Genomic DNA, 21,882 nt, shown 5'->3' with positions numbered 1-21,882 from the left:
AGTTCGGTCGTATTTAACTAAATTCGATCGGCTAATTACGACCGGATGATTACAACCGCTTAAATTCGACCGCCCAAATTCGACCTCGGACAGTCAATTTAAAATTTTCTCTTAAAATTTAAAAATCCCGCACAAAAATTTTAATTTTCTGAAAAAATTTGAAAGAACCGCCCAAAAAATAAATTTGACCTTATTCAATCAAAAGTAAGGATTATAAATTTAACCACCTTCGGCTGAATTAATTAAAACCAGTTTTTAAAAAAATCTCACTGGAAGTTCGAAAATTTCCAAAATCCAGTGAGTTTGCCAAGATTTTGAGCATATTCCGGTAACCCAATTCAACTCAAAACTTATTACAAAGAAGCCACAAATATAGAATACACACCAATCACAAACATTCAGAGGTGTGAAATTTCAGAAATGACTCGTCCTTGCGGTATTAATGATGATGTTAAATTATTGCAACCGAGTAATAATACTAGGAGACTTGAATTACAAAATCTCCCTTCCAAAAGAAACGCGCTCCAAAGCCCCATATTTACATACACACCCATCACAAACAGTACCTGACCAGCAGCAGGACAAACCAATTCTTGTTCTCAAACTCCTCGGCCTCCATCTCATAATCTTTCATCGACAGTTCTCCATGAATCTCTTTCCATTTCTTGTTGTAGGACGTGAAAAAACATTCATCTAGATACAATCCAACTTCAGGAGCCATAGGAACTGTAATATTAATATCCCTGCAGTTAATCAAAACAATGGTCAGAACACCACACCCAAAACACAAAAACAGAAACTCTTTTATTCAAGCACTCACTTCCGAAGAGCGATTTCAATCAATGACTCAGGAACGATATTCCGCATCCCCAAAACCTCAAAACCAATCAACTTCTGAATCTGATGAAGCATAAAACTCTGCCCCACAACTTCACATTTAACAAACTCAATACCATCAACAATAACAGTCTCATTAGCACTAAACGAAACAATAAAACAGTGAGAAGACGGATCCTCGGCTTTTATCCTAGAAGGAAAATTATGAAAATTATGCGTCCCTTCATAACACTTCAAAATCCTATTAAACCTCATCCTGTCGTCCACACACGCAATCCCCGTCACTTTTGAAACCCGAATATTCGAAACCAAACACCTCCCATCCTCATTAACCTTCTTCAAATCCCTAATTTTCAGCCCAGCACTCCCAAAAAACCCAAAAAACTCGCATCAAGCACTAATCTTTTGCATAAATATCAAACATTTACCATCAATTGGGCCTGATTTCACTAACCAAACATATTATTCAATAAAATAATAAACCCCTTCTACTACATAAGCAAGAACTATCAAAATCAAGTGTTGGGCTGAGTCAATTACCGAGTTACGTGATGAGTTCACATCTTGAATGAACTTACCGAGTCAAAACGCTTTTCGACTACGACCCACACTAGATTCAAAAGATTTTAAATGGATTTGTTTGGGTTGTGGTTAAAGGGAGTGAAGATGAAGAAAGATGAGTTTGGTGGCTTATCTTGAGATTTTGGGGAGCTTGTCAACGCCGTATCCTGGTTGGGAGAAAAATGTAAATAGTGAAGGGGTGAACGGGTGTGGAGATTCACGGACATGTGAGTCGATAGAGGGTTTGAGAGATCGGAGATGCAGGAGGCCACAACTAATACTAATAGCTTCGGTTTGTGATGGTTTTATATAAAAATGATAAATAACTCGGGTTTGTTTAACAATGGGCGGGACTTGAATAAATTAAGCCTTTACCCATTATAATATTTTACTTATTATAATTTATCTCTTATTTTTTTGTAAATTATTTTAATATTATTATTTTTAGCTAGAAATAAAATTTTAGAAATTTTTATTTTAACAATACATTATTTTAAGAAAAAAAAATATAATAATGATTTTGACTGATTTTATCATAAATTCCACCAATATTAGTGTGGTGAAATTTAGTTTGTATCTTATTGGTTAAAAAAAGCAAGGTCTAACGATTAAAAAATATTAAAAAATTTCATATATTATTTTTTGAATTTATTTTAATATTCGTATGGTTGGATTTTTTAATATTTATTTTGAATATAAGGAACATTCTAGGTATGGAAACCCCTAAATTCAATTTGGTAAACGTAATTTAAATTTAATTATTTGAATTAATTGATTTTTTATGTGCACTCTTTTCTTTCACAATTTTTACATCCATACAGTTCCACTAAAAACAAATGCAATATAATCGAAAACTTAAACTATAGTTCATACCCTAAACTTTAATTTCATAACACCTCAACTACTGTTTGGAATATGTATATTAGTTTGATGATAAGTTAAATAAAACACTTAAGTAGAACTCTAGTATTTGTAGCCTCAACGGATAAGACCATTCTGGCTATCCGTTGAAGGAGTAGCTTTACTTAGAAATAAGTTTAGTATTGTAGCACATTTCATTCTCTGTATTTAAGTTGTAATTCTTAGATATTGTGGAAAATTATCAGTCATGTGGACTACTAGTGGATATGCAAATTGGAGGGCTAATTGTAAATATTTCATTCCATGTAATTTTGTATAAGTGAAGTTGTATCAACTGATATTAAAGACCTTCAACGGATGAGAAACAAAGCTTCAACGGATGTCTCTAAAGCTTCAACGGATAACATCCATCAACGGATGAGTGTTTCAACGGATAAAGCTTCAACTGCTAATGCATCAACGGATAGAGCTTCAACGGATAAAGCATCAACGCATGAAAGCTTCAACGGATGCATAGTTCAATAGCAGTTGATAGTGACAATTCATAAGATGACAGAGGCACATGGGTTGACAGAGAGAAACTGGAATGTGGCAGCCTCTAGGAGGAATCAAGAAAATGCGGCATTTCCATTCTGGTGCAAACAAGGAAGTATTCAAAGATTCACATCTAAACCTAAATTGCATTGGATAGAGAAATGAAGAAGAAACATGTGAAGAATCTTTTAATTGTATTATACAGTTTTGTCTTCACTTGTAAACTTGGTGATATATAAACCAGGTAGCAGCTAGTAATTAGATGGTGAATTTTCCAGAGCTGTTTAGAAAAATCCAGAGAGAAAATCATCTAGTTTGTACTAGGAAGCAGCTGTGATTTAATTCTTTGAATCACAGATTTTCTGAAATAACACATCTCTGGTGGATCAACAAATCCACCAGAAAATTTTTTAAGTTCTTTGTGTTCTTTACATTTGTGTTTGAATATATATATGTCTGTATTAGCTTCAAGCAATTTACACACATTTGTTTATTAAAACACTTAGCCTTAGAAACTGCTCAAAACTTGAAAAAGTTTTGAGATTTACATTCAACCCCCCTTCTGTAAATCTCATTGTTAGTCCACTGGGAATAAAAATTGGTATCAGAGCAAGCTCTTAACATACAAAGAGTTTAAAGATCTATTCTGCTAACATCATGAGTAAGAAAAATATTGGTGTAAAGAGATAACTATCAATACTGGAAAGTGAAGATGCATTTACATCTTCTCTCTCAATATGAAAGCTACATCAACTGCATTGAAAATGGTCCTCACATCCCTCACAAGGTGGCCACAACTGCTACTACAACAGTTGCTGTTGGACAGTCTATTCTCAAGCCAAAAGCAGAATGGACTGTAGAAGATATTGAAGAGGTGCACAAGGACAAGAAAGCCATGAACATTCTGTTTAATGGCCTAGATCAAGATATGTTTGACAATATCATTAACAGCCAAACTGCTAAGGAAATTTGGGATACTGTGCAACTTATCTGTGAAGGTACTGAGCAAGTTAGAGAAAATAAAATGCAGCTTCTCATTCAACAGTATGAATATTTTCATTTTGAAGAAGGAGAATCATTGAATGATACCTTCAACAGATTTCAGAAACTGTTGAATGGATTGAAGATGTATGGCAGAGTGTACCAAGTCAAGGACTCCAATTTAAAATTTTTGAGGTCTCTGCCAAAGGAATGGAAGCCTATAACTGTTTCTTTAAGAAATTCTCAAGATTATAAGGACTTCACACTTGAAAGATTATAAGGAATTTTGAAGACCTATGAACTTGAGACAGAGAAAGATGAGCTGTTGGAAAAGGGAAAGAGAAAAGGAGGATCAGTTGCACTTGTAGCTGACAATGAGAAGATTGAAGCCAGGAATGAGGAAAAGACAATGCCAAATCTCAAAATTGGCACAAGCAAATCAGAATCAAGCAAGGGAAAGGATTAAGTAGCTGAGGATGAAGACAATTCCAGTCAAGATGCCTCTGATGATGTTGATGAACATCTGGCTTTTCTGTCCAGGAGGTTTGTAAAGATGAAATTCAGGAAAAATACAAAATTCACTAAGTCAAACAAGAACATGGTGGACAAATCTCAGTTCAAATGTTATAACTGTGGCTTAAGTGGACACTTTGCAAATGAGTGCAGAAAACCATCCTCTAATAAGAAGAAATTTGAGCAAGTTGATTACAAAAAGAAATATTTCGATTTGCTCAAATAAAAGGAAAGAGCTTTTCTGACTCAAGATGATTGGGCAGCAAATGGAGCCAATGAAGATGATGATATGGAATATGTCAACCTAGCCCTGATGGCTAATTCTGATGAAAATGAAACTAGTTCATCAAGCAACCAGGTAATTACTACTGATCTCTCTCAGCTTTCGAAGATTAAATGCAATGAAGCCATAAATGATATGTCCAATGAATTATATCATTTGCGTGTTTCCCTTAAATCACTAGCTAAAGAAAACACAAGAATCAAAGAGAATAATTTATTTTTAAGTGATAGGAATGCTGTGTTAGAGAATCAGGTAATTGAGCTTAAAAAGATTAAAATTAAATATTTGACTGTTGAGCGTGAACTAGAAGAAGCTGTTAAAAAAGTAGAAATTCTTTCTAAACAGTTAGAAAGTGAGCAAGAGGTAATCAAGGCCTGGAAAACATCTAGGAAAGTTACTGCTCATATTATCAAGGTTCAGGGAATTGAATCATTCTGTGAGAATGCCTGGAAGAAAAACAAAATGGAGTTAGAATTAATTGATGGATTGTCAACGGATGTGGAATCAACGGATGATGAAAGTTATCCGTTGAAGGAAGAAAAAGAGCATCCGTTGAAGGCTCATCAATTAAAACAGGCAAGTGACTCTAAAAAGAAAAATCACAATAAGAAGGGTGTTTCACCTTTCAAGAACTTTGTCAAAGAAGGAGCTAGCACATCCAAAGATGCCAGTAAGGTGAATATAGGACACATGACTTTAGATCAGTTGAAAAATAGGCTTAAATTGGTTGAGGATAAAAAGGAAACTAAAAGAAAATCTAATAGAAATGGGAAGGTAGGGATTAAGAAGCACAACAATTACACACCTGATAAGTATGCTCCTAGAAAAAGCTATGTGCATTGTAAAAGTGTTAATCATCTATCTGATAACTGTAAATCTGTTAAGAATGCTCCCATGCCTTTAACTCCCTCCATGCCTAACATGTCTATGCCACCTCTGCATGCTATGCCTGTTATGTCTCATTAGAATCCTCATGCACATTTTGCAAACATGCCATATGTTAATAATCCTTATTTTACTGCATTCAACATGCCTCAGATGCCATAAAATTTGCCTATGTGGAATAATATGTTTGCACAATCTATGCCTTATCAAATTCAATCAAATGTGCTAAATGATTCTGTGACTAACCCTACACTTCAACCAACTACATCTGAGACCAAGGTTGACCCAAAGTTACCCAAGTCAAAAGATGCAGCAGGAATGAAGTCTAGGAAAAAGACTAACAACGCTGGACCCAAGGAAACTTGGGTACCAAAATCAACTTGATTGATTTTGTTGTGTGCAGGGAAAAAGAAGGAATCTATGGTACTTGGACAGTGGTTGTTCAAGACACATGACAGGAGATTTCACCCTGCTCACAGAGTTCAAGGAGAGAGCTGGTCCTAGCATAACCTTTGGAGATGACAGCAAAGGGTTCACTATGGGATATGGCTTGATTTCAAAAGAAAATGTTATCATTGATGAAGTTGCATTAGTTGATGGACTCAAACACAATCTATTGAGCATCAGTCAACTATGTGACAGAGGGAATACTGTTTCCTTCAATTCTGAAGCCTGTGTTGTCAGAAGTAAGAATGACAACAAAGTGGTTCTAACTGAAATTAGAAAAGGGAATGTGTACTTAGCTGACTTCAACTCTACAGATTCAGAATCAATTACTTGTCTTCTCAGCAAAGCAAGTCCAGATGAAAGTTAAGTTTGGCACAAGAAGCTGTCCCATTTAAATTTCAAGACAATAAATGATCTAGTAAAAAAGACTTAGTTAGACGAATCCCTCTAGTGGAATTTATAAGGGATGGACTGTGTGATGCTTGTCAGAAAGGAAAGCAAAAGAAAGCATCATTCAGTAAGAAGCTTGAATCAGCAATTGATGAACCATTACAACTGCTACATATGGATCTTTTTGGACCAGTCAATGTATTGTCAATTTCAAGGAAAAGATATTGCCTAGTGATTGTAGATGATTTCTCAAAGTTTTCATGGGTTTATTTCCTTAGATCAAAGGATGAAGCTAGTGAAATCATTATCAATCATATCAAGCAAGTCAACAATCATCCAGATTTCAAAGTAAGGAATATCAGGAGGGACAATGGAACTGAGTTCAAGAATACAACCATGAAGTTGTTCTGTGAAGAAAATGGGATCATGCATGAGTTGTCAGCTCCAAGGACTCCACAACAAAATGGTGTGATTGAAAGGAAGAACAGATCACTAATTAAAGCTGCAAGAACAATGCTTGAAGAGTCTAAACTCCCAACATACTTTTGGACTGAGGCTGTTAACTGTGCATGTTACACTCAGAATATTTCTCTAATTAATCAGGTAAAATGCATGACTCCCTATCAATTGTTCAAGAGAAGAAAACCAACTTTAAACTTTCTACATGTCTTTAGTTGCAAATGTTACATTCTAAGAAATCAACCTGATCACAAAGGGAAGGTTGATGCAAAGGCTGATGAAGGTATATTTGTTGGTTATTCTGCTGGAAAATCATATAGAGTCTACAATCTAAGAACCAACATTGTCATGGAATCTGTGCATGTTGTGTTTGATGATAAAAAGATTGATGGACTAACTGATGAGGGACATCATGAAGGACTCAAATTTGACAACATTGAGATATATTGTGATGATAGTGAAGATGAGAATGATCACTACAAGAAAAATGGTTTTTTCCTACCAAGCAAATCAAACCAGAAAAATTTGGTAGGAATTACTCTACCATTTCCTACCAACCCGTAAACTGGTAGGAATTGCTTTAGGTGGGGCCCATATTTTGTACACGCAAGCACCAAAACCTACCAATATTGGTGGGAAACTCAAAACCTACCAATTTTGGTAGGTTTTGACCAAATTTTGATACCGAAATGGTCCCACCAACCACGTCATCAGCCCTCACTTATTTTATTGATCAAACTTTTTTTATGAAAAAAGAAATAATATCATCAATCCGAGACCATTTCCTTCCAAATTTGGTGGGAAAGTTTTTCCTACCAAGGTTGGTAGGTTTTGGTAAAATCTTAATTTGAAAATAACCCCACCAACCACATCAGCATGCCACGTATTGTTAAGAATATATAACATTTTTTTGAAGTATAAATAAATATCAATAATTCAGGTCGTTTCCTACCAATATTGGTAGGAAATAGGAGAAAACTAAGAAAAATGTGTTTTTTCCACTTTTCGCTCATTGTTTGTCACATTCTTGTTGATCATACTCTAAAAACATAAATATCTATTCATTTTAATAGTGAAACTCTAAAAGTTAGTTGATTACACTTACAGTCCTGTGTTTCCATTTATTTTTTGGATAATTATAATAATTATGAAAAAAAATATAAAATATGAAAATGATTCGATAAATTAAAACTTTTCAAGTGAAATGTCATTTTATAGTGAAATAAAACTAAGAAAAAAAATTGGGTAAGAAAACAATTATGAATAAAAAAATCGTTTAGAAAACAGATTGTCGAGATTGTTCGAAGATTGAGTTAGATTTTCAACTCAAAGTTTCGGGGATGGGTTAGACATTTAGATTTTTTTAATAATCCAACCTTACGGATGATTATATATATGAGTTTTATACATGTAATTGAAATATAGAATTTTTAAAAATTAAGCTATTATGTTTTTATAATAGATCTATAGAAAAAACTACAAGAAAAATATTTTTTTTGTACTTTTCGCCTATTGTTTGTTACATTTCCGTTGATCAAACTCTAAAAATATAAACATCTATTCATTTTAATACTGAAACTCTAAAAGTTTGTTAATTACACTTACAGTTTTGTGTTTCCATTTGTTTTTTGGATAATTATAATTATTACGAAAAAAAATATTAAATATGAAAATGATTCGATAAATTAAAACTTTTCAAGTGAAATGTCATTTTATAGTGAAATAAAACTAGGGAAAAAAATTGGGTAAGAAAACAATTATGACTAAGAAAATTGTTTAGAAAACGGAACGTCGAGATTGTTCGAAGATCGAGTTAGGCTTTTCAACTCAAAGTTTCGGGGATGGGTTAGACATTTGGATTTTTTTAATAATCCAACCTTACGGATGATTAGATATATGAGTTTTATACATGTAATTGAAATATAGATTTTTTAAAAATTAAGCTATTATGTTTTTATAATTGATCTATAGAAAAAAAACTTCAAGAAAAATATTTTTTTTGTACTTTTCGCCCATTGTTTGTCACATTTCCGTTGATCAAACTCTAAAAACATAAACATCTATTCATTTTAATAGTGAAACTCTAAAAGTTAGTTGATTACACTTACAATTTTGTGTTTCCATTTGTTTTTGGGATAATTATAATTATTACGAAAAAAAATTAAATATGAAAATGATTCGATAAATTAAAACTTTTCAAGTGAAATGTCATTTTATAGTGAAATAAAACTAGGAAAAAAAATTGGGTAAAAAAATAATTATGACTAAGAAAATCGTTTAGAAAACGGAACCTCGAGATTGTTCGACGATTGAGTTAGGTTTTCAACTCAAAGTTTCGGGGAAGGGTTAGACATTTAGATTTTTTTAATAATTCAACCTTACGGATGATTAGATATGAGTTTTATACATGTAGTTGAAATATATAATTTTTAAAAATTAAGCTATTATGTTTTCATAATAGATATATATAGAAAAAAATGCAAGAAAAATATATTTTTTGTACTTTTCGCCCATTATTTGTCACATTTTCGCTTATCAAACTCTAAAAATATAAACATCAATTAATTTTAATAGTGGAACTCTAAAAGTTAGTTGATTACAATTATAGTCTCGTGTTTCCATTTATTTTTTGGATAATTATAATTATTACGAAAAAAATATTAAATATGAAAATGATTCGATAAATTAAAACATTAAGTGAAATGTCAATTTATAGTGAAATAAAACTAGGAAAAAAAATTGGGTAAGAAAATAATTATGACTAAGAAAATCGTTTAGAAAAAAGAATTTCGAGATTGTTCGAAGATTGAGTTAGGTTTTCAACTCAAGTGTCGGGGATGTTTAGGATTACACACTTGGATTTTTTTTATTTTTATTTTTTAATAATCCAACCTTAGGATGATTGGATACATGAATTTTATACGTGTAGTCAAAATATTGAATTTTTAAAAATTAAGCTATTATATTTTAATAATAGATCAATAAAACAAACTTTTAATTCATACCGGAATTGGTAGGTTTTGCCCAAAAAAGTTGTTTGTCCTTTTCCTAGTTGGGTATTTCCTACCAAGTTTGGTATGAAATAGACCAAAAATTGGTAGGAAGAGGCATCACCTGAAAATAGTAATTAAATTATTATTTTAACAATTTCGTATAATATCCGATTTTTAATAAATATTATCCAATTTTTTAACTAAGATATATTTGTTTGTTTCTCTATATATTTTAGGGATATGATAAAAAAAATATATTTGGTTTACTAGTATTTAGTCCTATATTGATATTTAAATATTTTTAAATATTTAATTTACTTTTTAATAATTGCACTCACAGTAAAAATTAAAAAAAAAATCGTTAAACCCCATTACCTACCTATATTGGTTGTAGTTTCACGAAAATTTTAAACATGAAAGTAAATTCAAAATTTTTAAAATTGGAGCGAAATCCAAAAATTCAAAAACAAAGTCCAACTCAAAACCTACCAAAATTGGTAGGAAATGAACTTTAGTTTCACGAAAATTCAAATATGGAGCCGAAACTAAAAGTTTTAAATATGGAGCCAAAACCAAAAATTCAAAATTTTCGTCAAATTCAAAACCTACCAGTATTGGTAGGAAATGAACCTTAATTTCACAAAAAAATCAATTGTGGAGCCAAAATCAAAAATGAAAATTTCAAATACGGAGCCAAAATTAAACTAAAAAATTTGAAAATTTCGCCTAAACCCATAACCTACCAATATTGGTAGGAAATAGGTGACTTGAACCTATAAACCACTATCTTCCTCTTTTCACTTTCAATTTCATCGACTCCACCAAAATTTCATTTTATAATTTCTCCATCCTCTTCTTATCTTTTGGTAAATATCTTCATCTTCTTCATTTAAACCATCTCATATATATGTATGCATTTCAATATTTTTAACATATTTTTTATCTTGATTCGTTTATATAATTACTTATTTGCTCTTACTACATGTATTAATTGTTCATGTACGTTAATGACTACTAACATTTATAATCTCTTCTTATGTAGCTTTTATTCACTCGAGACCAAGGAAATAAAACAAACAAAGACGAAAATGGAAAACTCACAAAGAATGTAGACAAATTATTCAACAACGATAATGAAGAAATTACAAAGAATGAAGGCAAATGATTCAACAATGATGAGAACTTGAAGATGATTAGTCTTAACTTTTGAAACATCTATTAATTGTTGTAATGAATTATTATTTCTAATATGCAATTATCACAGATATGTAATTTTTTTTAATGTTATAATGGTGTTATGTTCGAATTGTGATTTATGATGAATTTTTCAATTTTGGTTATTGTTGTATGCTTATGATTTAGATATTAATTTATGTACAACTTTATCTACATTGTTATCAATGAAATAAATTATTTTATAAAAAAACTGTCCAACATTTCCCACCACATTCAAGGTATTTCCTACCACATTCAAGCTAAACAGTGGTAGGAAATGGTAGGTAGGAAATGCTGATATTCATGTCTTCTGATATAAAACCTACCATTTATCAATCAAAACCTACCAGTTATGGTAGGAAATACTCACTGAAAACCTACCAATTTTGGTAGGAAAAAGGTCTTTTCTGTGTCAATTGCCACGTGGCAGGACACATGGCAGGACATGTGGATCCGTCCCACATGCCAACTCATCAATCTGACCCCAATTTGTATGACGTGGCAGCTGACATGGCAGGTGACGTGGCCACCCATGTGGTGTGCCACATGGGCGGCCACTTAGCAAGTGAGACCATTTGAGATACAAGCACCAATTCCTACCACAAAGCAATTCCGACTGGAGCAAATCCCACCAAGTCTTTTGGTAGGAATTGCCCCCTTTTCCTACCTGAAATAGCCCATTTCCTACCAAAACGCTGGTAGGAAATGGCCGTTTTTCTTGTAGTGGATGGAGAAGGCACCTAGAAAAGAATTCAAAATCTGCCTTTGGATATTGCACAGAATGCTGCACCCGTTGAAAGTCATAATTCAGCTTCCGTTGATAGAAGCAATGCAACATCCGTTGAAAGACAAAGTACATCATCTGTTGAAGTTCATAATGAAGCATCCGTTGATCACAGTCTGTCAACGGATAATCATTTCACTTCATCAGTTGATAGAACTCCCAATTCCTTTCAAAGGATCAGCAACTCAGGGGTAGTTTCCACCAATCAACATTCTATCTCACATTATGACAATACTGAGGCAACCTCATCTAGAGCTAATCTACCACCTCAAAGGAAATGGACCAAGAATCACTCTTTTGAACTGATCATTGGTGATGTTACATCTAAAGTGGAAACTAGAAGGGCTACTCAAGATGAATGTCTGTATAGTAGTTTTCTATCACAGGAGGAACCTAAGAGAGTGGAAGAAGCTCTATTGGATCCATATTGGATTTTAGCAATGCAAGAGGAGCTAAACCAATTTGAAAGGAACAAAGTATGGAAGCTGGAACCCAAGCCAAAGAACAAGAGTTCTATTGACACAAAATGGGTATTCAGAAACAAGATGGATGAAAATGGTATTGTCATAAGGAATAAAGCCAGACTGGTTGCTAAAGGCTATTCTCAACAAGAGGGAATAGATTTTGATGAGACATTTGCTCCAGTTGCCAGACTTGAAGCCATCAGAATCTTTCTAGCCTATGCAGCCCATGCCAATTTCAAGGTCTATCAAATGGATGTCAAGAGTGCATTTCTGAATGGGGAATTGGAGGAAGAAGTTTATGTAAGCCAACCTCCAGGATTTGAAGATCCAAATTTTCCAGACTATGTGTATTATCTGTTGAAAGCACTCTATGGACTAAAGCAAGCACCTACAGCCTGGTATGAGACTTTGTCAAAATTTCTTCTAGATAATCACTTCACAAGAGTTACTGTTGACAAAACTCTTTTCTTTAGAAATGTTAATGGCTCTACAATACTTTTTCAAATTTATGTAGATGATATTATATTTGGTTCTACAGATGATAAGCTTTGTAAAAAGTTTGCTAAGTTAATGCAAAGTAAATATGAAATGAGCATGATGGGAGAGCTAACTTATTTTCTTGGTTTACAAGTTAAACAAGTTAGTGGTGGAATTTTCATTAGTCAAACTAAATATATTTATGATCTTTTAAAGAAGTTTGACTTAATGGATTGTTCATCTGCAAAAACTCCCATGGCCACTGCCACCAAGCTTGAATTAAACAAGGCTAAAAGGTTTGTAGACATTTCAAGTTATAGAGGCATGGTTGGCTCACTTTTATATTTAACTGCTAGTAGACCTGATATAATGTTTTCTACATGTCTCTGTGCTAGATTTCAAGCTGACCCTAAAGAGTCTCACTTAGTGGCTATTAAAAGGATTTTCAGATATCTCAAAGGGACTCCAAATCTAGGAATTTGGTACCCTAGAGAGTCTGGTTTTGATCTAATTGGCTACTCAGATGCAGATTATGCAGGTCGTAAAATAGACAGGAAAAGTACAACTGGCAGCTGTCAATTTCTAGGGAATAAGCTTGTATCATGGTTCAGCAAGAAGCAAAATTCTGTTTCTACATCAACAGCTGAAGCTGAATACATTGCTGCTGGTAGTTGCTGTGCATAAATACTATGGATGAGGAATCAACTATTTGACTATGGACTAACTGTTGATAATATTCCTATATTCTGTGACAACACAAGTGCCATTGCCATTACTGAAAATCCAGTACAGCACTCAAAAACCAAGCATATTGACATCAAGTACCACTTCATAAGGGAACATGTTATGAAAGGTACAGTGGAACTTCATTTTGTTCCAAGTGAAAAGCAGATTGCAGACAAATTGACCAAGCCACTTGATGAATCAACATTCACAAGATTAGTAAGTGAGCTAGGTATGCTTAATTATTCATAAATTCATGTCCTCATTATAATCTGCTTTGAAGCCTGAAATGAATTTGTGGCAAGAACAAAGTTGGCTTTAAGTAAGGTTTGTTCTATCAATGGATATTCCCTATCCGTTGAAAGCCAAAATTGTTCTATCAACGGATGTTCATTATCCGTTGAAAGACAAATACATTTCTGGTAATTTTATCCTTTAACGGATAAAAACTGTGTTAATCTTCAACGGATAACTGTTTACCTCATCCATTGAAGTGTCACATCAGTTACTTTAAGTGAGTCACAACCGTTGATTCGTGTACTTAACCGTTGATACATATATACACTTTTGTATGTATTTGTATTAAAGGCAGTTTTCAGAATTTCTACAGTTTTCTTTATTCTCAAACGGTTGTAATTTACTTAAAAGTATTATTTAATCATTCTATTTACGTTTTAATTCTATTTACGCTTTCTCGCAAGTTTTATTCTCTTTCTCTCCCAAAACTCTCAATCTTTCTCTGCAACCTCTACTCACAACAATGGCACCAGTAGTCAAGATTATGTCTCAGTCTGGCTTTGTTTATGAAAAGAACAATTTCGTAGCCTTAGTGGAAAAGAATGAAGCCCACTCAGATTATCACAAAATGATGGACTTATCAAGAACTGCTTTAAGTTACCTGAGAATAATGCCATGACACCACACACTGATAATGATGTATCTGCTATGTTAGATTCCATAGGCTATTCTTTTGATTTTGCTAGTTTAGGGAGCATTAGAAGGAAGGGACTTAGGAAAAAATGGAGTTTTCTTGGAGATGCCTTTATCAAGGTTTTCTCTGGGAAGATTAGCAATTTTGATGCCATAACTTCATCTCTTGTTAATATGCTCTATATGCTAGTTTCTGATAGGTACTTTAATTTTAGCAACTATGTCATGCTAGAATTAGGTTCCAGGTTAGGTAACAAAGCTAATAGACCTCATAACATCTACTATGCTAGATTATTTATGTTATTGGCTAACCATATTGCTGAAGGTTTTTGTCATAACTAATGAAAGCAATAAACTCAAATGCTGGGCACAAGAGAAAAGGGTCCTTGCAGACCTTTTGAGAATTAACCTTAACAGCCAGGTGCCATTGGTATATTTACCAATAATGAATGCACCTCAGGTAAGTGAGGTAAATACTTCTGCAACCCCTACCTCTTCCAACCCCATTGTTTCTTTGCCTTCTAGTATGTCAATGGAATCTGTGTCTTTGTCCCAACAGATTCCTACCAAAGCCACCAAAACTAAAATTCCAAAACACAAGTCAAAGAGAACCACCTATGTTGTTTCTCAAAAGACAACAGTTGTAACAACTACCATAAACCCTGAAGGGAGTGAACAGGGGTGTGAGTGGTGAGGGGAGGGGTGAACATCAAGAACCCCCCAGGATAAGGTGGGAGAGGTGAGTGGTACCCTAGCCAACCAAGCCATAGTTTCTCAAAAGACTGTGGTGGTTCAAAAGGAGTCAAACACATCCCTAGTTGCATCCTCCCAAAAGGATGCAGCTATTGAAAATTGTCCCCAACCAGGGACACAGAACAAAAGAGGGAGGGACACTGAAGCCACACATTCACCTATCAAAGCCGTTTCAAGAAGAAAGAAGGCTAAAACCCTAGTTTCAACACAAGGGCACACACTGTATAGATAGATCCACCTGTATCTTTGCCTTCTCAAATTAAGCTTAATGTGGCTCCAGCAAATGTGGAGTCACAGCCCCATTCTCTCTTAATAGACACACATCAATCACCAAATTCTACATCACCATCTCTAGATGTGGATATGATATTCACATCAATTCCCGATTCTCCCTCTTTAAAACTCAGGGAGGAGCCCCACTCAAATCCTGGTGATCATCATCTGTTAGATGATTTGTTGGATCATCAGCCAATTCTTTCAGACTTAGTTGAAGAATCTGTGTCACCTCACTTAAAATTAGTTCACACAGATTCAACAATTATGTCACTTTCAATATCTACATCTTTTCCTTCTTCAACAGATATCTCTCATCCGTTGACAAGTGGTTGTTCTTCGACGGATAAGCTTAACAGCAGTTATCCGTTGATATCATCAGTTTCCACTTCAACGGATACTCCCTATCCGTTGATGGTCTCTACACATATAACTGAATCAATTTCAAGTGTAGAAGACATGGTTACTGTACAATCACTTCTAGGATTAAGGGAAGGGAGTGATAATTTGAGTGAGAGGCTGGGTTGCTCCCAGGCAAAAGGAGAGGTTGAGAGTCAAAATATGCATGCTATTTCTTCCAGCATGGCAAAAGTGAGTGAGGGGAGTGCCACCTTAGTAGGTGAGGGTGAGGGTGTGTGTGAGCCAGGGGGAGCCTTTGATGCAAGAATATAGAGAAAATGAGAGAAAAGCATGTACAGAAGCTATAAGGGTGGATCCAGCCACTGCTAGTGAGTCAATGATTGTGGATGATGCTGACAAGGGAAGACAATTTCACCAACATTACAAAGCTGAAATTGATAACTATTTCCTTGGATGCTGACACTTTTACTCATCCTATTTCAGGCCTATCAACTGTTGGCTGCTCAAGGCAATGTGGTGGCAGAGCAGACTTTAAACATAGTGCACACTTCAGAATCTCTTCAAAGAGATAAAGCTGTTGTTAATAGGATGCCTTCTCAAGCTGGTGAGCCATCTGAAGAATTTGAAGTAAATTCTAATGATGATGACTCTATTTCTTTGGATGGGAGCATGAACTTAGGGGGAGATGCAGGCCGAAGTTCTGTCCCATATTTACCTGAATGGGCATAGACAAAGAAATCTATACCAGGACAGTTTGGTGTCGCTTTGGTCAAGCAGGTTATGGCTATTCAAAAGGCCCTTCAGGATACTTCAGATGCTGGTACAAAGGCTATTCTTCAAGCTCATCTAGACTCTCTACATCTCTTGTAGTTGCAGCACATCAGATAAAATTTGAGTGTGGATGAACTCAAAAAGGATATTGCTGATCTAAAATCATATAATTCTGACAAGTTGGATTCAGTCATGCCTTATGGTACAATGCAAGATTTGTTGCTGAGATTGAGGAGAGAATCTGATGCTGACAAGAGGCTGGCCAAGTTGGAGAACAGAGTTCAAGTCATTGAAAACTCTGTGGTCACCATTCTTCAAAATCAACAATCTCAGACAAGTCTACTATTGCAGCTGGCAAAAGCACAAGGCTTGACCCCTACCCTTGATGATAACAAAAAGGGGGAGAATAAAGGGGAAAGGGAAGGAGAGCCATCAACAAAAGTTCAAATATCTAAAGTGCTAGTTCCTGCCATCACCACTTCTCCAACACTTCAAATCAAAGGAAAGCTTGATGGAATTGATCTAATCCAGATAGCAGCAGCTGAGATGAAAGTCAAAGAGCAAAGGAGGAGAATTTATGAAAGGATGCAACAAATTTTTGGTTCTACAACATCAAAATCACAATCTGTGAAGCATAGCACAAAGGTGGAGCCAATCATTATGGAGCTCAAGCTAGTAAGGAGGAATAAGGTTGAAGGGACTTCTTTCAAGAATCTGAAACCTATGGTTCTCAAGCCCAACAACAGATCCAATAAGGACTCTACAAAGAACCCTCTATGCCTTGCTCAGTTAAAGGAGTCAATTTTCCTCTTCCAAACCCTGATGAAGACAAGGTTTTGGGTGGTAATATCATAAAGCACAAGGAGACCAAGGATGTGGTTGAAAGAATGAACATGGCTATTATCTTTAGAGAGGGAAAGAGTATCTGTGTGATACAAGGACATCCTAAATTCTCAATAGCCAAGAGGAAAGAAGCCCGAAGGTTGAAGGAAGAAGCTAAAAAGTTAAAGGCTGACAAAAGAGCACAAGCAAAGCTTGAAAAACAGCTAAAGTCAAGTCAAGCTGAAGAAAAGAAAGAAATTGAAGACAAGAGTGAAGATGTAGGTATGGGGGACATGCTTAGTGATGATGTGGAAGAAAGAAGTAAGAAAAGAAAGGAATGACAGAAAGGGAACAGAAAGAAGGCCAATTCAAAAAGGAAGATTGTAGATGAAACTGAAGAAACCCAATCAAAATCTAAACCACTACCTTTTATTCCTGAACTCATTGTGCCTAACCCCTTCATAAACATCCATGGTGAAACAATCACTCCTAAGGAGGAACCAATTGATGGGGACACCATCAAATTGCCCACTTTCTCAACCACTTCTCCACCATCAAAGAAACAGAAAAGAAAAATCAAATCAACACCTCCTCTAACCTCAATCAAATTCACTCAGAAGCCTAAGCCTAAGCCATAAACCTCAAAGGATGATTATGTTCACATTTGTGACATAAAGGAGTTTACAGACATTGAACTCTATCTGGATGAGCTGGAGGAAGTAAGGGGAATGGATGCCTACAGACAGCTTTCCAGAAAGACTAGTTGTCAAATATAAAGGAAGTGGGGAAAGGACTTGGCCTCTTTACAGAATTCTGAATGAAGGCTATTCTACCTTGGTTAGAGTCTACTCAGCTATAAAAAGGAATTCTGGCTTTACCAGGACTGCCAAAACTTAGATTCTCAACAAGATTGCCAGCATAAGGAAAACTTGGTGGGATCCCAATGCCTTGCCTAGAACATTACTCATCCCAGAGAGAGGAATTACAGTTCATAAATCACCTCATTGGTTGATGGAGTCAGAAGATTTTTCAGACTTAAAGATCAGCTCAAGATTGCCAGTAATGAAACTCTCAAGGATATGCAATCTAAGTTGGACATCAATGAAGAAGATGAAACTGAATTCTACAGACAACACCAACTCCAAATAGAGGAGAATGACAGGAGGCTACGGAAGAAGACAAAGGATCAAAGGAAAAGAAATTAATCTGCTCAGGCTAAAGGAGCACCCTTGGAAATAATGTAATTCTTCAATTCTATCTCAGTATACACACATTTGCAGCACCTTTTGAATTTCTACTTTATTTCAGTTCATATATTTGTTAAGTATTTTGTTATCATCAAGTTAAACCCAAATTTATGCCTACAGTTCTAGTAGACATAAATAGGGGGAGATTGTTAGGAATATGTGTATTAGTTTGATGATAAGTTAAATAAAACACTTAAGTAGAAATCTAGTGTTTGTAGCCTCAACGGATAAGACCATCCTGGCTATCCGTTGAAGGAATAGCTTTACTTAGAAATAAGTTTAGTATTGTAGCATATTTCATTCTCTGTATTTAAGTTGTAATTCTTAGATATTGTGGAAAATTATCAGTCATGTTGACTACTAGTGGATATGCAAATAGGAGGGCTAATTGTAAATATTTTATGCCTTGTAATTTTGTATAAGTGAAGTAGTATCAACTGATATTAAAGACCTTCAATGGATGAGAAACAAAGCTTCAACAGATATCTCTAAAGCTTTAACAGATAACATCCATCAACGGATGAGTGCTTCAACGGATAAAGCTTCAACTGCTAATGCATCAACGGATAGAGTTTCAACGGATAAAGTTTCAACGGATGCATAGTTCAATAGCAGTTGATAGTGACAATTCATAAGCTGACAAAGGCAAATGGGTTGACAGAGACAAACTGGAATGTGGCAGCCTCGAGGAGGAATCAAGAAAATGCAGCATTTCCATTCTGGTGCAAACAAGGAAGTATTCAAAGATTCACAGCTAAACCTAAATTTCATTGGATAGAGAAATGAAGAAGAAACATGTGAAGAATCTTTTAATTATATTATACAGTTTTGTCTTCACTTGTAAACTTGGTGATATATAAACCAAGTAGCAGCTAGTAATTAGATGGTGAATTTTCCAGAGCTGTTTAAAAAAATCCAGGTAGAAAATCATCTAGTTTGTACTAGGAAGCATCTGTGATTTAATTCTTTGAATCACAGATTTTCTGAAATAACACATCTCTGGTGGATCAATAAATCCACCAGAAATGTTTTTAAGTTCTTTGTGTTATTTACATTTGTGTTTGAATATATATCTGTCTGTATTAGCTTCTAGCAATTCACACACATTTGTTCAGTAAAACACTTAGCCTTAGAAACTGCTCAAAACTTGAAAAAGTTTTGAGATTTACATTCAACCCCCCTTCTGTAAATCTCATTGTTCATCCTAGTGGGAATAACAACTACATATGTCAAACTAGTATTACTCCAATATGTCAATTTAAAAACAATTTTATTATTTAGTGACTCATGTTTTTTTTTGAAAATGTAGTAAAAGTAGCATCTAGTCGTGGAACTTTGATAGTAGTTAATCTTTTAAAAATAGATGGCATTTAGTACATATATATATTAGTGATATAACCAATATTTCAGATCAAAATAATTTTATTTGATTTGTCATTTTAATAGTCGAATATTAGTTTGACTAGTACAACTAACTAGTGTATTGGTGTTTCAATTTTTTTATAAATATTTTTCATCGATACAACTGTATGCATGTCAATAAATATACATATTAGTGATATAACCAAAGTTTTAGATTAAAATAATTTTATTTGGTTTGTCATTTTAAAAGTCAAACATAAGTTTAACTAGTATAACTACCTAGTGTTTAGTCCTGAATTGGTGTTTTGATTTTTTTAAAAATATTTTTCATCAATCTAACTGTATGGATGTCAATAGATATACATATTAGTGTTATCACCAAAGTTTCAGATTAAAACAATTTTATTTGGTTTCCCATTTTAAATGTCAAACATCAGTTTGACTAGTATAACTACCTACTGTTTAGTCTTGAATTTGTGTTTCGATTTTTTAAAAACTAATTTTTATCGATCCAACCATATGGATGTCAATAGATATACAAATGTTTGATATAACCAAAGTTTCAGATCAAAATAATTTTATTTGTTTTATCATTTTAATAGTAAAATATGAGTTTGACTAGTAAAACTAACTAGTGTTTAGTCCTAAATTGGTGTTTCAATTTTTTTATAAATATTTTCCATCGATACAATTGTATGGATGTCAATGATTATACATATTAGTGATATAACCAAAGTTTGAGATTAAAATAATTTTATTTGGTTTGTGATTTTAAAAGTCAAACATTAGTTTAACTAGTATAACTACCTAGTGTTTTGTTCTGAATTGGTGTTTTGATTTTTTTAAAAATATTTTTCATCGATCTAACCATATGGATGTCAATAGATATACATATTAGTATTATAAACAAAGTTTCAGATCAAAATAATTTTATTTGGTTTGCCATTTTAAAGGTCAAACATGAGTTTGACTAGTATAACTACCTAGTGTTTATTCCTGAATTGGTGTTTCGATTTTTAAAAAACTAATTTTCATCGATCCAACCGTATGGATGTCACTAGGTATACATATTTGTGATATAACCAAAGTTTCAGATCAAAATAATTTTATTTGGTTTGCTATTTTGATAGTCAAACATTAGTTTGACTGGTAAACTCAACTAGTGTTTAGTCCTGAATTAGTGTTTCGATTTTTTTAAAAATATTTTTCACTCATCCAACCGTATGGATGTAAATTAATATATATTAGTGATATTACCAAAGTTTCAGATCAAAACAATTTAATTTGGTTTGCCATTTTAAAGGTCAAACATCAGTTTGACTAGTATAACTACCTAGTGTTTAGTCCTGAATTGGTGTTTCGATTTTTTTATAAACATTTTTCATCGATACAACTGTATGGATGTCAATATGTATACATATTATTGAAATAACCAAATTTTCATATCAAAATAATTTTATTTGGTTTTCCATTTTAAAGGTCAAACATCAGTTTGAATAATCTAACTACCTAGTGTTTCGTCTTGAATTGGCGTTTCTATTTTTAAAAAAATATATTTCATCGATCAAACTGTATGGATGTCAATAGATATACATATTTGTGATATAACAAAGTTTCAGATCAAAATAATTTTACTTGGCTTTACATTTTAATAGTCAAACATCAGTTTGACTAGTACACCAAACTCTTTAGTTTTGTTAACTAATAAAGAAATTTGAATTTTTTTATAGAATATATTTTATTTTTTGAAGAAATAAATTTTTTATTTGGATAACTTTTATCCACTCCCAAATTCATAATTTCAAAATATTCAATAACATTTATATAATTTTTTATTAAAAATTAAAATTCTGAAAAATTCTAAATACAACCGAATTCTATTAAAATATAATTTCGTACAGGGCGGGAAATTTCCCTCACTTTTTTTGAAATTTTAAAAGTACGGGTAAATTTCGCG

The 21,882-nt window shown here is 33.7% G+C and overlaps 1 protein-coding gene across 1 annotated transcript; it reads right to left on the bottom strand.

Annotated features, from left to right (window-relative positions):
* Positions 1-321: 321 nt before the first annotated feature.
* LOC141700784 (uncharacterized) lies at positions 322-1,683 on the bottom strand. The gene is made up of 2 exons (XM_074504470.1): positions 821-1,683; positions 322-743 (listed from the first exon to the last, which is right to left on the bottom strand). Exons 1-2 carry the CDS (start codon positions 1,090-1,092, stop codon positions 554-556), a joined length of 462 nt encoding a protein of 153 aa, XP_074360571.1. The 5' UTR covers positions 1,093-1,683; the 3' UTR covers positions 322-553.
* Between the last annotated feature and the right edge of the window lie 20,199 nt (positions 1,684-21,882).

This window comes from Apium graveolens, unplaced genomic scaffold, assembly GCF_009905375.1.
Source record: "Apium graveolens cultivar Ventura unplaced genomic scaffold, ASM990537v1 ctg2912, whole genome shotgun sequence".
NCBI classification, from domain to species: Eukaryota; Viridiplantae; Streptophyta; class Magnoliopsida; order Apiales; family Apiaceae; genus Apium; species Apium graveolens.
This window is presented reverse-complemented; position numbering and strand designations above follow the sequence as displayed.